This window comes from Rhinopithecus bieti, unplaced genomic scaffold, assembly GCF_001698545.2.
Source record: "Rhinopithecus bieti isolate Rb0 unplaced genomic scaffold, ASM169854v2 scaffold_5889, whole genome shotgun sequence".
NCBI classification, from domain to species: Eukaryota; Metazoa; Chordata; class Mammalia; order Primates; family Cercopithecidae; genus Rhinopithecus; species Rhinopithecus bieti.
The window spans coordinates 3,668,069-3,681,461 of record NW_016805277.1 but is presented as its reverse complement, the minus strand read 5'-3'; the positions used below and the strand labels follow the sequence as shown (position 1 = coordinate 3,681,461).

The window sequence follows — 13,393 nt, the reverse complement described above, 5'->3', positions numbered from 1 at the left end:
TTTTTGAGATGGAGTCTCACCCTGTCGCCCAGGCTGGAGTGCAGTGGTGCGATCTTGGCTCACTGCAACCTCTGCCTCCCAGTTTCAAGCCATTCTCCTACCTCAGCCTCCTGAGTAGCTGGGATTACAGATGCATGCCACCACACCCAGCTAATTTTTCTATTTTTGGTAGAGACAGGGTTTCACCATGTTGGTCAGGCTGGTCTCGAATTCCTTACCTCATGATATGCCTGCCTTGGCCTCCCAAAGTGCTGGGATTATAGGTGTGAGCCACTGCACCTGGCCTGTAATGTGTTTTTATTTATTTTTATTTATTTATTTATTTTGAGATGGAGTCTCGCTCTGTCGCCTAGGTTGGAGTGCAGTGGCGCGATCTCGGTTCACTGCAAGCTCCACCTCCCGGGTTCACGCCATTCTCCTGCCTCAGCCTCGCAAGTAGCTGGGACTACAGGCACCCGTCACCATGCCCGGCTAATTTTTTGTATTTTTAATAGAGACGGGGTTTCACTGTGTTAGCCAGGATGGTCTCGATCTCCTGACCTCATGATCCGCCCTTGGCCTCCCAAAGTGCTGGGATTACAGGCCTGAGCCACCACGCCCAGCCTGTAATGTGTTTTTAAATCCTTTTTATTCAAGACTGCTACCAGCAGAGGCATGAGCTAATGATGAGTGTGTACATTTCACTCCAGGATGTAATGTTTGTAAATAGAAAAGAAAAGAAAGTCACAAAAAGTAAAAATAGCTACAAATATTAAAGAGTTCAGAAATTTAGAATTTTTAGAAGTTATATTATTAAACTGTTATTAATACTAAAAATTAAAAGTTGATACTAAACCTAGATAAGACAATTTGTTAATACAACATAGTAGCAAGTCAGGGAACACCGGAAATCATGAATGAAGGAAAGCGGGAGGGTGCTGAGCAGTGACTGGGCACCAGCACATCCAGAGAAGCATCCCTCCCACTTCAGCCCACCCACCACGGGTGTGCCCCAGCCAAAGCATGTGGTTTCCACACAGACTCCAGGAAAATAACCAAGAACACAAGCAGTAGATAACAACCATCACAGCAACAACATAGCAGAATCTTTAAATTTTTGTTAATATTCTATTTAAAAGATTTAACAGGAAATAACGCAAACAGTATAGTCTGTTGTGACTACCCAAATCTAAAAGAATGGCAAGAATGCAGGATCATGGAGTTACTTATGCAACCCCGAAGCATACCTCCTGCACACATGACCGCACAAAGACGAAGACTTTCTTGCTGGCATTTCAACAAGTTCACATTTTAGCACAGTTAAGATAAAGATAATAATGTTTACAACTGGAAGAATTTGTGCTTTCTTCTTTTATGCATGCCAGTTTTATTAAGCTGAAATTGTTTCCTACACCTGAACAATAAGTAAATTTAAAAAATGAGACAAGTGACTAATAACCAAAATGGAAGACCACCCCCCACTTCAGTGCCACTTAGGAACACGGGCTTGTGGCCACAGTCTAAGTGTCCACAGCAATGTTTGACAGCAGGACTAGAAGGGGACGTTTTATGAAATGTCCTCCTGGGCGTTTCTCTCCTAGGAATGGCTCCTAGCCTCTGCCATGGAGCAGGGCCTCCACAAGAAAAAGCAGCAGAGGGTCCCCCCATGGGGCAGGACCTCTCACTTTTGGCCTCCCACCATCCCAAGGCTCATCCACTAACAACACATCATAGTTTTGTTTTACCTTTTTTTTTCTTCTTTTTTGTGGAGAATGAGGTCTCGCTATATTGCCCAGGCAGGTCTCGAACTCCTGGTCTCAAGCTGTCTCCCGCCTCTGCCTCCCCGAGAGCTGGGATTACAGGCGTGAGCCACTGCACCCGGCCTCACACCACCGTTTTGTATGAGTGTGGGGCTTGGGGACAGTAGCACCCTAGAGAAATAGTTTTTTGTTTTTTTTTTTAAGACGGAGTCTCGCTCTGTTGCCCAGGCTGGAGTGCAGCAGCGCCACCTCGGCTCACTGCAAGGTCCACCTCCTGGGTTCACGCTATTCTCCTGCCTTGGCCTCCCAAGTAGCTGGGACTACAGGCACCCATTACCACGCCCAGCTAATTTTTTGTATTTTTAGTAGAGATGGGGTTTCACTGTGTTAGCCAGGATGGTCTTGATCTCCCGACCTTGTGATCTGCCTGCCTCGGCCTCCCAAAGTGCTGGGATTACAGGTGTGAGCTACCGCGCCTGACCGAAAAACAGCTCTAAAGAGGCAGGCAGGATGCAGTCCATAATGAGGTATCGATATGAAAACTTAGGTTGAATCTGGTTTATTCCTAAGTATCTTGTTTCCATTGCCCATTAAAAGAACTCATATTTTTAGTCGGGCGCAGTGACTCACACCCATGATCCCAGGACTTTGAGAGGCTAAGGTGGGAGGATCACTTCAGGCCAGGAGTTTGAGACCAGCCTGGGCAACGCAGCAAGACCCTGTCTCAATTGGGAAAAAAGAAAACGAGAGATCTCCTATTTTCAGCAAGATTTCACCATATATTGGTGCCAGCATTTCCAAGTGCTCTACTGTGCTGACAGGCATGATTTCGGGAAGCAGGGCACCTTACCAGTTGTTGACTTGGAGTAGTGTCAAATTTGTCTGAGCAGCAATCTGTTTTTTCTCATCCTCTGTTGGGTAGGGATGCTGAAAATAAAAAGGAGGGTTACCACGGCCTTTGAGTTTACAAAGGAAATCAAGATGATCTAGGCAAAATGTGAGCATTACATAATCATCAGAAAATAATGGTAACATCAACAGTGCTTCTAGCCAAAACCTAACTGGAGTCTCACAGAACAAAGTGTTTCTCCTAGTACCAGGAATGTCCTAGTGCCTCAGTGGCTGGTTAGTGCACAGGTCAAGGTGGGCCACCCCCATGTCTAGGTTCAGCGCTTGGACACCCCCATGTCTAATGGTTCACCGCTTGGCCGCCCCCATGTCTAACGGCTCAGCGGTGACAATAACAGCAGTGACATCACCAGGAGCAGCTATGCAGTCCAGCGGTGAGTCTACACCAGGCTTGATACAATCTACAGACTTTGTATCAACTTTATTGAACTTTAACTCATGAACAATAAACTACATCCATGTAAAGAGGATGGATGAATGGATTCTGGCCCGGGAGCCTCTGCCACAAGCAACACACAGCACATTTCAATTACCTTGTCCATTCCATAATAATTCACTGATTCCTCAGAAGCACATGCTGAGATGGGCACTGTCCTGTCTTTATCTTACAGAAGAGGAGACTGAGGCATGAAGTGTTTACAAACTGCCCCCATCCCACAGCTGGTGAAACGGGTGGAGTAGGAAGTGGCCAGGCAGGCTGGGGGACACGTTTCCATCATGGGTACCGCAAGAGTCAACTGCCACTGGGATGAGCTGATGCCATCAATGGTCTTCCTGGGATGAGATCTCTGCTGGATTCACCTGTGCTGTCAGTAGGGCACTGAACCCAGGGCTGGCGCCAGGAGTGCCCGCTATGCTCTTCTTTTATGTATGATTGAAACGTTTCACATACAAAAAAATCCAACCAGAGGGCCGGGCAGGGTGCCTCACGCTGTAATCTCAGCACTTTGGGAGGCCAAGGCAGGTGGATCACTTGAGGTCAGGAGTTTGAGACCAGCCTGGCCAATATGGTGAAACCCCATTTCTACTAAAAATACAAAAAATGAGCTGGGTGTGGAGGCGGGTACCTGTATGCCCAGCTACTTGGGAGGCTGAGGCAGGAGAATTGCTTGAACCTGGGAGGTGGAGGCTGCAGTGAGCTGAGATCGCCCCACTGCACTCCAGGCTGGGCAACAAGAGCAAAACTCCATCTAAAAAAAAAAAAAAATCTGGCCGGGCACGGTGGCTCACGCCTGTAATCCCAGTATTTTGGGAGGCCAAGGTGGGTGGATCACAAAGTCAGGAGATCAAGACCATCCTGGCTAACATGGTGAAACCGCGTCTCGACTAAAAATACAAAACATTAGCCGGGCCTGGTGGTACGCACCTGTAGTCCCAGCTACTTGGGAGGCTAAGGCAGGAGAATTGCTTGAACCCAGGAAACAGAGGTTGCAGTGAGTTGAGATCGCGCCATAGCACTCCAGCCTGGGAGTGCAGGGAAAAAAAAAAAAAAAAATCCAACCAGAACTAAATAGCAAAACTCACAGAAGTACCAACCGTAAATGATTTCTAGCTATGCTAAATAATTTCTCCAAGATTGATGACTGTCTATATGTGGAAACCAACGCGACATTTACTGTAAAACCTGAATGCACTAAAGTCCCTGATTTTGGATCAACAGGGACCCAGGAGAATGAACGGCACCAACCGAGTCAGCAGAGGGAGTTTACTGGGCTTTGATGTGAAAGGGACGCTGAGTGTGGCGCGGAGACACCCCTGCTTATCGCAGGGGGATGGAGCAGCCTCAGATGTGCCTCAGCAGTGATGGGCTTGTTTCCTCAAACTAACTGGCAGTGTGACTCAACTTGACTCCATCATCAATGAGCGTGTGGCTCTGAGCTCAAGGTCATGGAAACAGAAATACTGTTCTCCCCCTTTAAAAAGCTCATAAAATTGAAACAGAGCAGGAAACAGCAGCACACAAGCAGAAAACACCAAACGGCCAGAGATGCTGCCCCAGAGTGTGCGGGAAGCACAGGGGGATGGCGCTGCCAAGAAACGAGGGCAAGGAGGGACTGAGGACGCCTCACAGGAAGAAAAGCAGCATCTTCCCTGGACATGATGAGCAGGGTTTACTGTGTCAGAAATTATTAAAACATTCAAGGAAAGCTGAAAGGAGAGTCCTCACCCAATCCTACCACCTGGTGTTGTATGATTATATTATACATAAACTGATTGGCTGTAATCATCACGATGTGTGTAAATATACCGACATGCTGCCTTGTGACTTCCTATCCCTCACTAAACCTCCCGACTGCTTAGAGCCCTCATTCCTCATGTTAACCATCCGTATGATACTCCATCAAACCAGTACGTCCTCATTTGCATGCCGACCCGCTTTCCATTATTATACTGAACAACACTAACATTCTTACACAAATCTTTCCGTTTCCTTGTGACTGATCTCTTTGGGCCCATTTCTCAGAGCGGCCCGGCTGCTCACAGGTGGCACTTCTTTCTCCTGACGTGTGCTGCTCGCTACCTTACGTCCATGGAAGCAGCTCGGTGGAGACCAAGAGGCCAGGGCAGGCAAGCGGAAGAGGCACAGCCCAGGCTCCTGCCAGGCCTTCCGCCCAGGAGAGGGCCCTTCCCCTCCCGGGACCACTCAGTAACACCACCTGTCAGTTTCAAGCCCTCGGGCCAGTCACTCCCATGGACCCCATCCTCAACCGAGGAGCCCGAGGCAGCCAGAGAAAAGTGGGCCACGAGATGGCAAGACGGCCACGGGCTCAGGGGCCCATGGTCAGGGGAGGGTAAGGACACAGTGCCGAGGAGAAACAGGCCTCAGCCCCAGGGGAGGTGCCCTGGAGAGGAGACAGCAGGAGGGAAGGGCAGATGCAGTACAGAAGGCCGAGAAGGAGGCTCAGAAGATGGGCGGATATGGCCACAGTCCCACACCAATTAGCGGTGACAGTGGGAGAGAAGGGCGAACACTTAGGGCCAAGCCAAACTGGTGTCTGCCTTCCTGCCTCGGCCTCCCTGTGCTTGCCCCAGGAGAGCCTCACTTGCTCTCTTCTGTCCTGGATCAGCAGGCTGGCAGCAATGGAGCAGGTCCCCCCAAGCAACTCAGCAAGCAGGCCCACCACTGCACTTCCTAAGATGTCCTGGGGACAGGGAGAACCCACGGCATGCCCCGGCGGAGAAAGTTGGGTGCACATGCGCTGGGTCAACCGACGCTCCCCGTGGGACAGACTCGCTTCCAGCAAAAGGCACCCACCCGGTGGCCCGCCTGTAGGTGCACCCGGCACTGAGATGTCTCTAACCGGTCTCGGCTTCCTTGTCAATCCAACACACAGAAACACAGCAACTTCCCCAGCTGCAGACCCAGAACACCCCTTCTCTGCCCACTTTTCTGGCTCACCTGATCCCATCACCCTTCGTGGTGGGCTGTCTCGCACACACGTGCACAGCTCACATGCGCCCGGGTGCTCCTTCACCGCGGCCCTCGCTGCCCTTCAAGGTTCCTGCATCAGTGCCCCACGCTCCCCCCATTATGGACATGCCACGAAGTCCTGAAAGTCAGGCCTTTGACTTTCTGAGCCCAGAGAAGTAACCCTTTTCCATGACACATAAGCCAGAGAGCAAGTGTCGCAGAGGGTTGCAAGGCAAGGGCCGGCCCGGCCGTCCTTACCCCGATGTGCTGGAAGAGCCAGGACCGCATCACGTTCGTGGCGTGCTTCGGCAGGACGCCCCTCTTGTTCTTAGATGAACCATCATCTTGATGCAAGATGCTGAGATCTTGGTTTAACTGTAACTGAAGCTTTTAAACAGTTGAAAAATAACATTAGAAAGCATAGGAAGACCGGGCGCGGTGGCTCAAGCCTGTAATCCCAGCACTTTGGGAGGCCGAGACGGGCGGATCACGAGGTCAGGAGATCGAGACCATCCTGGCTAACACGGTGAAACCCCGTCTCTACTAAAACTACAAAAAACTAGCCGGGCGACGTGGCGGCGCCTGTAGTCCCAGCTACCCGGGAGGCTGAGACAGGAGAATGGCGTGAACCCGGGAGGCAGAGCTTGCAGTGAGCTGAGATCCGGCCACAGCACTCCAGCCCGGGTGACAGAGCGAGACTCCGTCTCAAAAAAAAAAAAAAAAAAAGCATAGGAAATTCTCATATATCGAAGTACTTACAACTGCAGGTGGAGAAAACAGCCAAGGATCAGACAGGGAAATGACTTGTAGTCAAGGCCCACGCACAGGAACCCTGTGTGGACTGATGTTTCAGGACATGGCTCCCTCCACATTACCGGGCTTTTCTTTTTTTTTTGAGACAGGATCTTGCTCTGTTGCTCAGGCTGGAGTGCAGTGGTGCAATCACGGCTCACTGCAGCCTTGAACTCCTGGGCTCAAGCGATTCTTCCAACTCAGCCTCCTGGGTAGCTGGGACCAGACTCACATGTCACCACACCCAGCTAATTTCTTCTACTTTTTGTAGAGGCAGGGTCTCGCCCTGTTGCCCAGGCTGGTGCGTGGTAAGTCTTTGCACTAGTGACTTGGCTCTGCAGAGGCCTCTCAGGCAGGGAGGCTCAGAGCCTATCCTCTGCAGGCAGGAATGCCGTGGTCCTCTCACCCACCACCTGTTCCCACCTGTGTCTCCTGCAGTGAGGTCAGTGAGAACATGTGACTTCCTAGCCGAAAAGGGATGTCAAGAACCAATGAGAATGAACAGGGACACCAGAAAATCCAACTCTCAAGAGTAGGACATGCCAGGGGAGCAGAGGGGAAAGAAACGGAAACAGCACAAAGGCAGAAAGAGGGGCCGCAGAACAGGAGGCCACAGGCTGGCTCCTTGTTCCAAATGCTTCTGCAGGCACTGGAGATACGGACCTTCCCTCCTGTCACCCAGGAAAGAGTAGGTTACTCTGCCAACTCGATTTTAAAAGAAAAAGATGTGAATGGCATTTATTTGTTAAATTCTTTCTCACAAAACACGAGAGAAGATCTGCTCGTCACAAGGCTGTGCTCCAGGCCCTGGCACGGCCTCCCTCACATGTCATCTCCCTCCCCAGGTGCCTGCTGAGATGACGCTGCCACTGCGCACTGCACAGACCAGGGAAGGAAAGAAGCAAAATCACTCTGTAGGGTCCACAGCATGGATAGGTCAGCCTATTTAAGAACTCACATATAAACCTAACTTCAGTCCGGGCACGGTGGCTCACACCTGTAATCCCAGCACTTTGGGAGGCCAAGGCAGGACGACTATTTGAGCCCAGGAGTTCAAGATCAGCCTGGGCAACATAGTGAGACCTTGTCTTTCCAAAAATATTTAAAAATTAACTGGACAAAGTGGCACATGCCTGTAGTCCCAGCTACTCAGGAGGCGGAGGCGGGAGGATTGCTTGAGCCTGGGAGGTCAAGGCTGCAGTGACCTGTGTTTGTGCCACTGTACTCCAGCCTGGGTAACAGAGGGAGACCTTGTCTCTTGGGGAAAAAAAAAGGAAAAAAGAACAGAGAGATACCCACATAAAAAAAAAAAAATCAGAGCACCTGCAAAAAAAGAGAAGCCTCTAAAAGATGAGAAAAACACAAAAGATTGGAAAAAAGAACACCAACCTTCTTGAGAGCCGGGTGCGGCAGCTCACACCTGTAATCCCAGCACTTTGGGAGGCTGAGGCAGGATTGCTTGAGCCCGGAATTTCGAGACCAGACTGGCCAACATGCTGAAACCCATTTCTACTAAAAATACAAAAATTAGCTGGGCATAGTGACACACACATGTAATCCCAGCTACTCGGGAGGCTGAGGCGGAGAATCACTTGAATATGGGAGGTGGAGGTTGCAGTGAGCCGAGATCACACCCCTACACCCCAGCTTGGGCGACAAAGTGAGACTTCATCTCAGAAAAACAAAACACAAAAGTAATGCTTTCTCAATGTGGGGTAGAAAGGATTTTCAACCCGGAATTCTACAAGTAAACAGAGCATATCAAATATGAGATCAAAATAAACTCATTTTTAGGTTTGCAAAGTCTCAAAAAAATGTGGGGTTTTTGTTTATTTTATTTTATTTTATTTGGATGGAATTTTGCTCTTGTTGCCCAGGCTGGAGTGCAGTGGCATGATTTTGGGGCTCACTGCAACCTCCGCCTCCCAGGTCAGGCGATTCTCCTGCCTCAGCCTCCCGAGTAGCTGGGATTATAGACATGCACCCAATATCCAGCTAATTTTTGCATTTTTAGTAGAGACGGGGTTTCACTACGTTGGACAAGCTGGTCTCAAACTCCTAACCTCAAGAGATCCAACCATCTTGGCCTCCCAAAGTGCTGGGATTACAGGCGTGGGCCACCACACCCGGCCAGAATCAATTTTTTTTTTTTTTTTTTGAGATGGAGTCTCACTCTGCTGCCCAGGCTGGAGTGCAGTGGCGCAATCTCGGCTCACTGCAAGCTCTGCCTCCCGGGTTCACGCCATTCTCCGGCCTCAGCCTCCCGAGTAGCTGGGACTACAGGCACCCGCCACTACACCTGGCTAATTTTTTAGTATTTTTCGTAGAGACGGGGTTTCACTGTGTTAGCCAGGATGGTCTCAATCTCCTGACCTCGTGATCCGCCCGCCTCGGCCTCCCAAAGTGCTGGGATTACAGGCGTGAGCCACCGCGCCCGGCTTTTTGTTTGTTTGTTTTGTTTTGTTTTGAGATGGAGTCTCACTCTGTCACCCAGGCAAGAGTGCAGTAGCACGATATCAGCTCACTGCAACCTCTGCTTCCTGGGCTCAAGCAATTCTCCTGCCTCAGCCTCCCAAGCAGCTGGGATTACAGGCATGCACCACTGCACCCAGCTAATTTTTGTATTTTTAGGGACGGGCTTTCACCATATTGGCCAGGCTAGTCTCAAACTCCTGACCTCGTGATCTGCCTGCCTTGGCCTCTCAAAGTACTGGGAATACAGGCGTCACCACGCCCATCCCAGAATCAATGTTCTTAAAGTAAGAACTGATAACACACACCAAAGACCAGCAAGGTTCGGCAGCCACAGAGATCGCGTCACTGCACTCCAGACAGAGAGGCCTGAAAGCCCGGGCCCGACGACACTGTCATGATGGAGGTGTGGGCCAGGCTCTCTGGTCTGAAAAGTTTGCCTGGCAGTTCTGCTGTGCCCTCTATGGGCACGCGGGGGAGTGTGTGCCTACAAGACCTCTGCCCCTGGTGGACGCGCACATGATCCAACGCTAGCACTGGATAACTGTGTGTGTGCGGGGTTGGGGGGGAGGGACGGGGGGGTGGTTATGAATGACTTTTTTCCTGTTCCTTCAGAATTTTCTGAACTTTGCAAATTCTCTACAATGAGAGAGATAAGAGTACAAAGAAACAAAACACTGACATTCAGAGAAACCAGAAATTCCTACACAAGAGAAAGGCTCTTCAGGCAGAGGGAAGGGCTCATGCTTGTTCTACATGTGGGCAGCACTCGCCCCCAAAGCCTTCCATAAAATGGCGCACGCACCTGGGAGTTCTGGATCCTAATTGTCCCAGGCGACAATGTCTGTGTGACCACTTGGCCTTGGGGAGTGACGACCGTGACAGGCTGATACACTGTGCCACCTCGAAAGGGAGAATAAAAATATGAGGCTGCTTTTAAGTCTCAATGATTTAAACCATTCTTCTTTTTTCTGTTTCTGTAGAGACAGGGATCTTGCTTTGTTGCCCAGGATGGTCTCTAACCCCTGGTCTCAACTGATCCTCCCGCCTTGGCCTCCCAAAGTGCTAGGATTACAGACGTGAGGCACTGTGACCAGCCCTCTTCTTGATATACGTACAAAAGGAATAAAATCCCTAGTTTGATGAGCTTTTTAATCATTTCAAATGATCACCAATCCTTTGCCAGCTGACTTGTCACTATAAAGCATCAAAACAAACTCCCTGGGTGGGCTACTCGGGCACCTGCAGCAGCGGGTGGGCAGGTGGGTGAGCACTATGTGCCTGGCAGCCCACACAGTCCACCTCACACACCACCAACCGACCTGGGGTGTGAGGGCTCCCTTTCTTCTGCAAGCCTCTGTTTTCTACTTTTTCCTAAAATTAGCACATGCTAAGGATTTGGCCAAGGGTACTAAATAATAACTATTGTATTCTAGTTATATTTTGGATAAACGGTGCTTTTCCCACTGAGGTTTCCTTTTGTGCTATTATGTGAGGTCTTTGGTGTAAATTTCTACCCCTCCCTCCCTGCCATGTCCCATTTCCATGATGCTTTGTGTTTTCAATGTTCTCTACGCACCAGGAAACTCTGGAGTCTGTCCCCTTCCTGTAACAGGTTTTGTTCTACAAGTAATACTAACACTAAGACTGCATTTTTATTTGATTGTCATCAATTAATGAAAAAACTTAAGATTTTCAGGGTGCTATTAAAAGCACAACAAAAAACTATGTTATTTGAAAATGACAACTGGTTTTTGGTGTATATTTTCAACTCCTATATAAAAGCTTTTTTCTTTCCAATATATTTTTGGTAGAGAAATAAAGAAACATAATCTACATAAAATATGTGTTATTGAGTATTAACAAGAAAGAGGCATTCAGAGACCTCTAGCTTCTAACATTGCTATATTAGAAAATGGCATTAACTTAAAATTATATTTATACTGTCATTCTAACACACAGGACCATTTTCTGCAAAACCTCACAGAGAGCGTGTCCATTTTTCCGTCATCGTACCTGCCACAGTCGCCATGGCTACGTTTCCCTGCTGCAGCGCAGACGCCGGCACCACAATTCCTTGAGGGCTGATGGTGCCTGTAATGGCACTTTGAATCTGCTGCAAGTCAGAACACACACGTTGAAGGAATTACTAGAAAACGGAAAACCCATGTTTAAAACTTTAAAATAAGTAGCATAATGACACCATTAAAAAAGGAAGGAGAAGCTTGAGGGAAAGAACACCCTCAGATGACGCGGCTTCGGAACGCACGCACCACACACGGAAAGCAAGAGATGCACAACGGTGTATTAAACACAACAAGCCAGCCTGCAACATCATCCTGCACTGTGGCTCCCAAAAGATTACTGTCATCTCACTGCCATATTCCACGTGCCTTACAGCCCAGGAGGATGACAAGGAAGACCCTGCATTCTGATCACACACCTTTTTCAATAGACTTGACTTGGTGGACTCTTGAGTGTTCCATGAACCAAGTTCTCCCTGACCGATAAGAACATTCAAGAGATTATAGCACAGGCCTGGGAGGCACTGGAAGTGAGCAGGGCTGAGGTATTCCAAGTTGTGCTGGGGAGTCAGCCTCTGGCACCCACCTTGACTCTTGACCCCAGCACAAGTGTGATCGTGGCTTTCCCCGGTGCTCTTGCTTATACAGTGCTTGGAACTGTGCCCGGCCCACAGCAAGCTCCATGCAAATGTTCGTCCATGCGCCATGGAGGACTCTAGGCATCTGGGGTTAGATCCACATGGGCCACTTTATCCACTGACTGTGAAGCCTGGGTGGGCAGCTGGCAGGGGAGAGGAGCCTACAGTGCCGGGCCTGGCACACTCACGTGCCCTGACATGTGAGCAGTTAAAAAGCATAAGGGGATACCACCCCAAGGCTTGACTCTGTGGGCCACCATTGAGCGGAACGTGTAAGTTTAGCGGCTACGCTTAAAGCCTGCCACATTAATTTGGTTGTAATAAAAGTTAAGCTAGTCAAATCAATCATTCCAGCTCCCACTTTAAGATCTTAGAAAAACAGGAACATCACAAACCCAAAGTAGAAGAAAGGAAATAATAAAGATCAAAGTGAAATCAATGAAACTGAAAACAGAAAAACAACCAAAAAAGAAATCAATAAAACAAAATACTGTTCTTTGAAAATTACACAAACCTCTAGAAAGACAAAAAAAAAGAGAGAGAGACACAAAAGACTAATATCAGAAATAAAACCAGGAGAGATCACTACAGACCCTGCTAACACCAAAAGGCTATGAAGAGAATACTAGACCAACTCCAAACCCCTAAATTTAACACCTTAGGTGAAATAGACCAATTCTCTTTATCAAAGATTTAAGAACTAACGCCAAGTCTACATAATCTCCAGAAAAAAATAAGAGGAGGGAATACTTCCCAATTCATTTTATGTAAGTTTGTGTATCTTGATCCCAAAACGAAACAGAGTATGAAAAATAAACCTATACACCAATGTCCCTTATAAATATAGACAAAAATGCTGAACAAAATATTAGCCAAGAGAATTCAAGAATATATATGAAAAGAATTATGTGCCATGGCCAAGCAGAGTTTATTCCAAGAATAGAAGGCTTGTTCAATATTCAAAAAATCAATCCGTGTAATGTCCATTATTAACAGGCTAAAGAAGAAAAATCACATAATCATATCAATCAATGCCGGAAAGCATTTAACAAAATTGAACAAAATAAAATCTCTCAGATAAAAAGCAATATAGGCGGCCGGGTGCGGTGGCTCACGCTTGTAATCCTGGCACTTTGGGAGGCCGAGGTGGGCAGATCACGAGGTGAGGAGATCGAGACCATCCTGGCTAACACGGTGAAACCCCATCTCTACTAAAAATACAAAAAATTAGCCGGTCGTGGTGGCGGGTGCCTGTAGTCCCAGCTATACTCGGGAGGCTGAGGCAGGAGAATGGCGTGAACCCGGGAGGCGGAGCTTGCAGTGAGCTGAGATCATGCCACAGCACTCCAGCCTGGGCTACAGAGCGAGACTCTGCCTCAAAAAAAAAAAAAAAAAAAAAAAAAAAAA

At 48.5% G+C, this 13,393-nt stretch overlaps 1 protein-coding gene across 2 annotated transcripts in view; it reads right to left on the bottom strand.

Annotated features, from left to right (window-relative positions):
* Positions 1-13,393, bottom strand: part of PKNOX1 (PBX/knotted 1 homeobox 1) — a 76,769-nt gene that overhangs the window by 9,697 nt on the left and 53,679 nt on the right. Inside the window, exons 6-9 of one of the 2 annotated variants that reach the window (XM_017872044.1) lie at positions 11,341-11,440; positions 10,130-10,227; positions 6,319-6,447; positions 2,590-2,666 (exon numbers count right to left, since the gene is read on the bottom strand). In XM_017872044.1, the coding sequence (XP_017727533.1) occupies positions 2,590-2,666; positions 6,319-6,447; positions 10,130-10,227; positions 11,341-11,440 (404 nt within the window). The remainder of the gene's footprint in view (positions 1-2,589; positions 2,667-6,318; positions 6,448-10,129; positions 10,228-11,340; positions 11,441-13,393) is intronic. The other variant, XM_017872046.1, reaches the window with a different exon arrangement.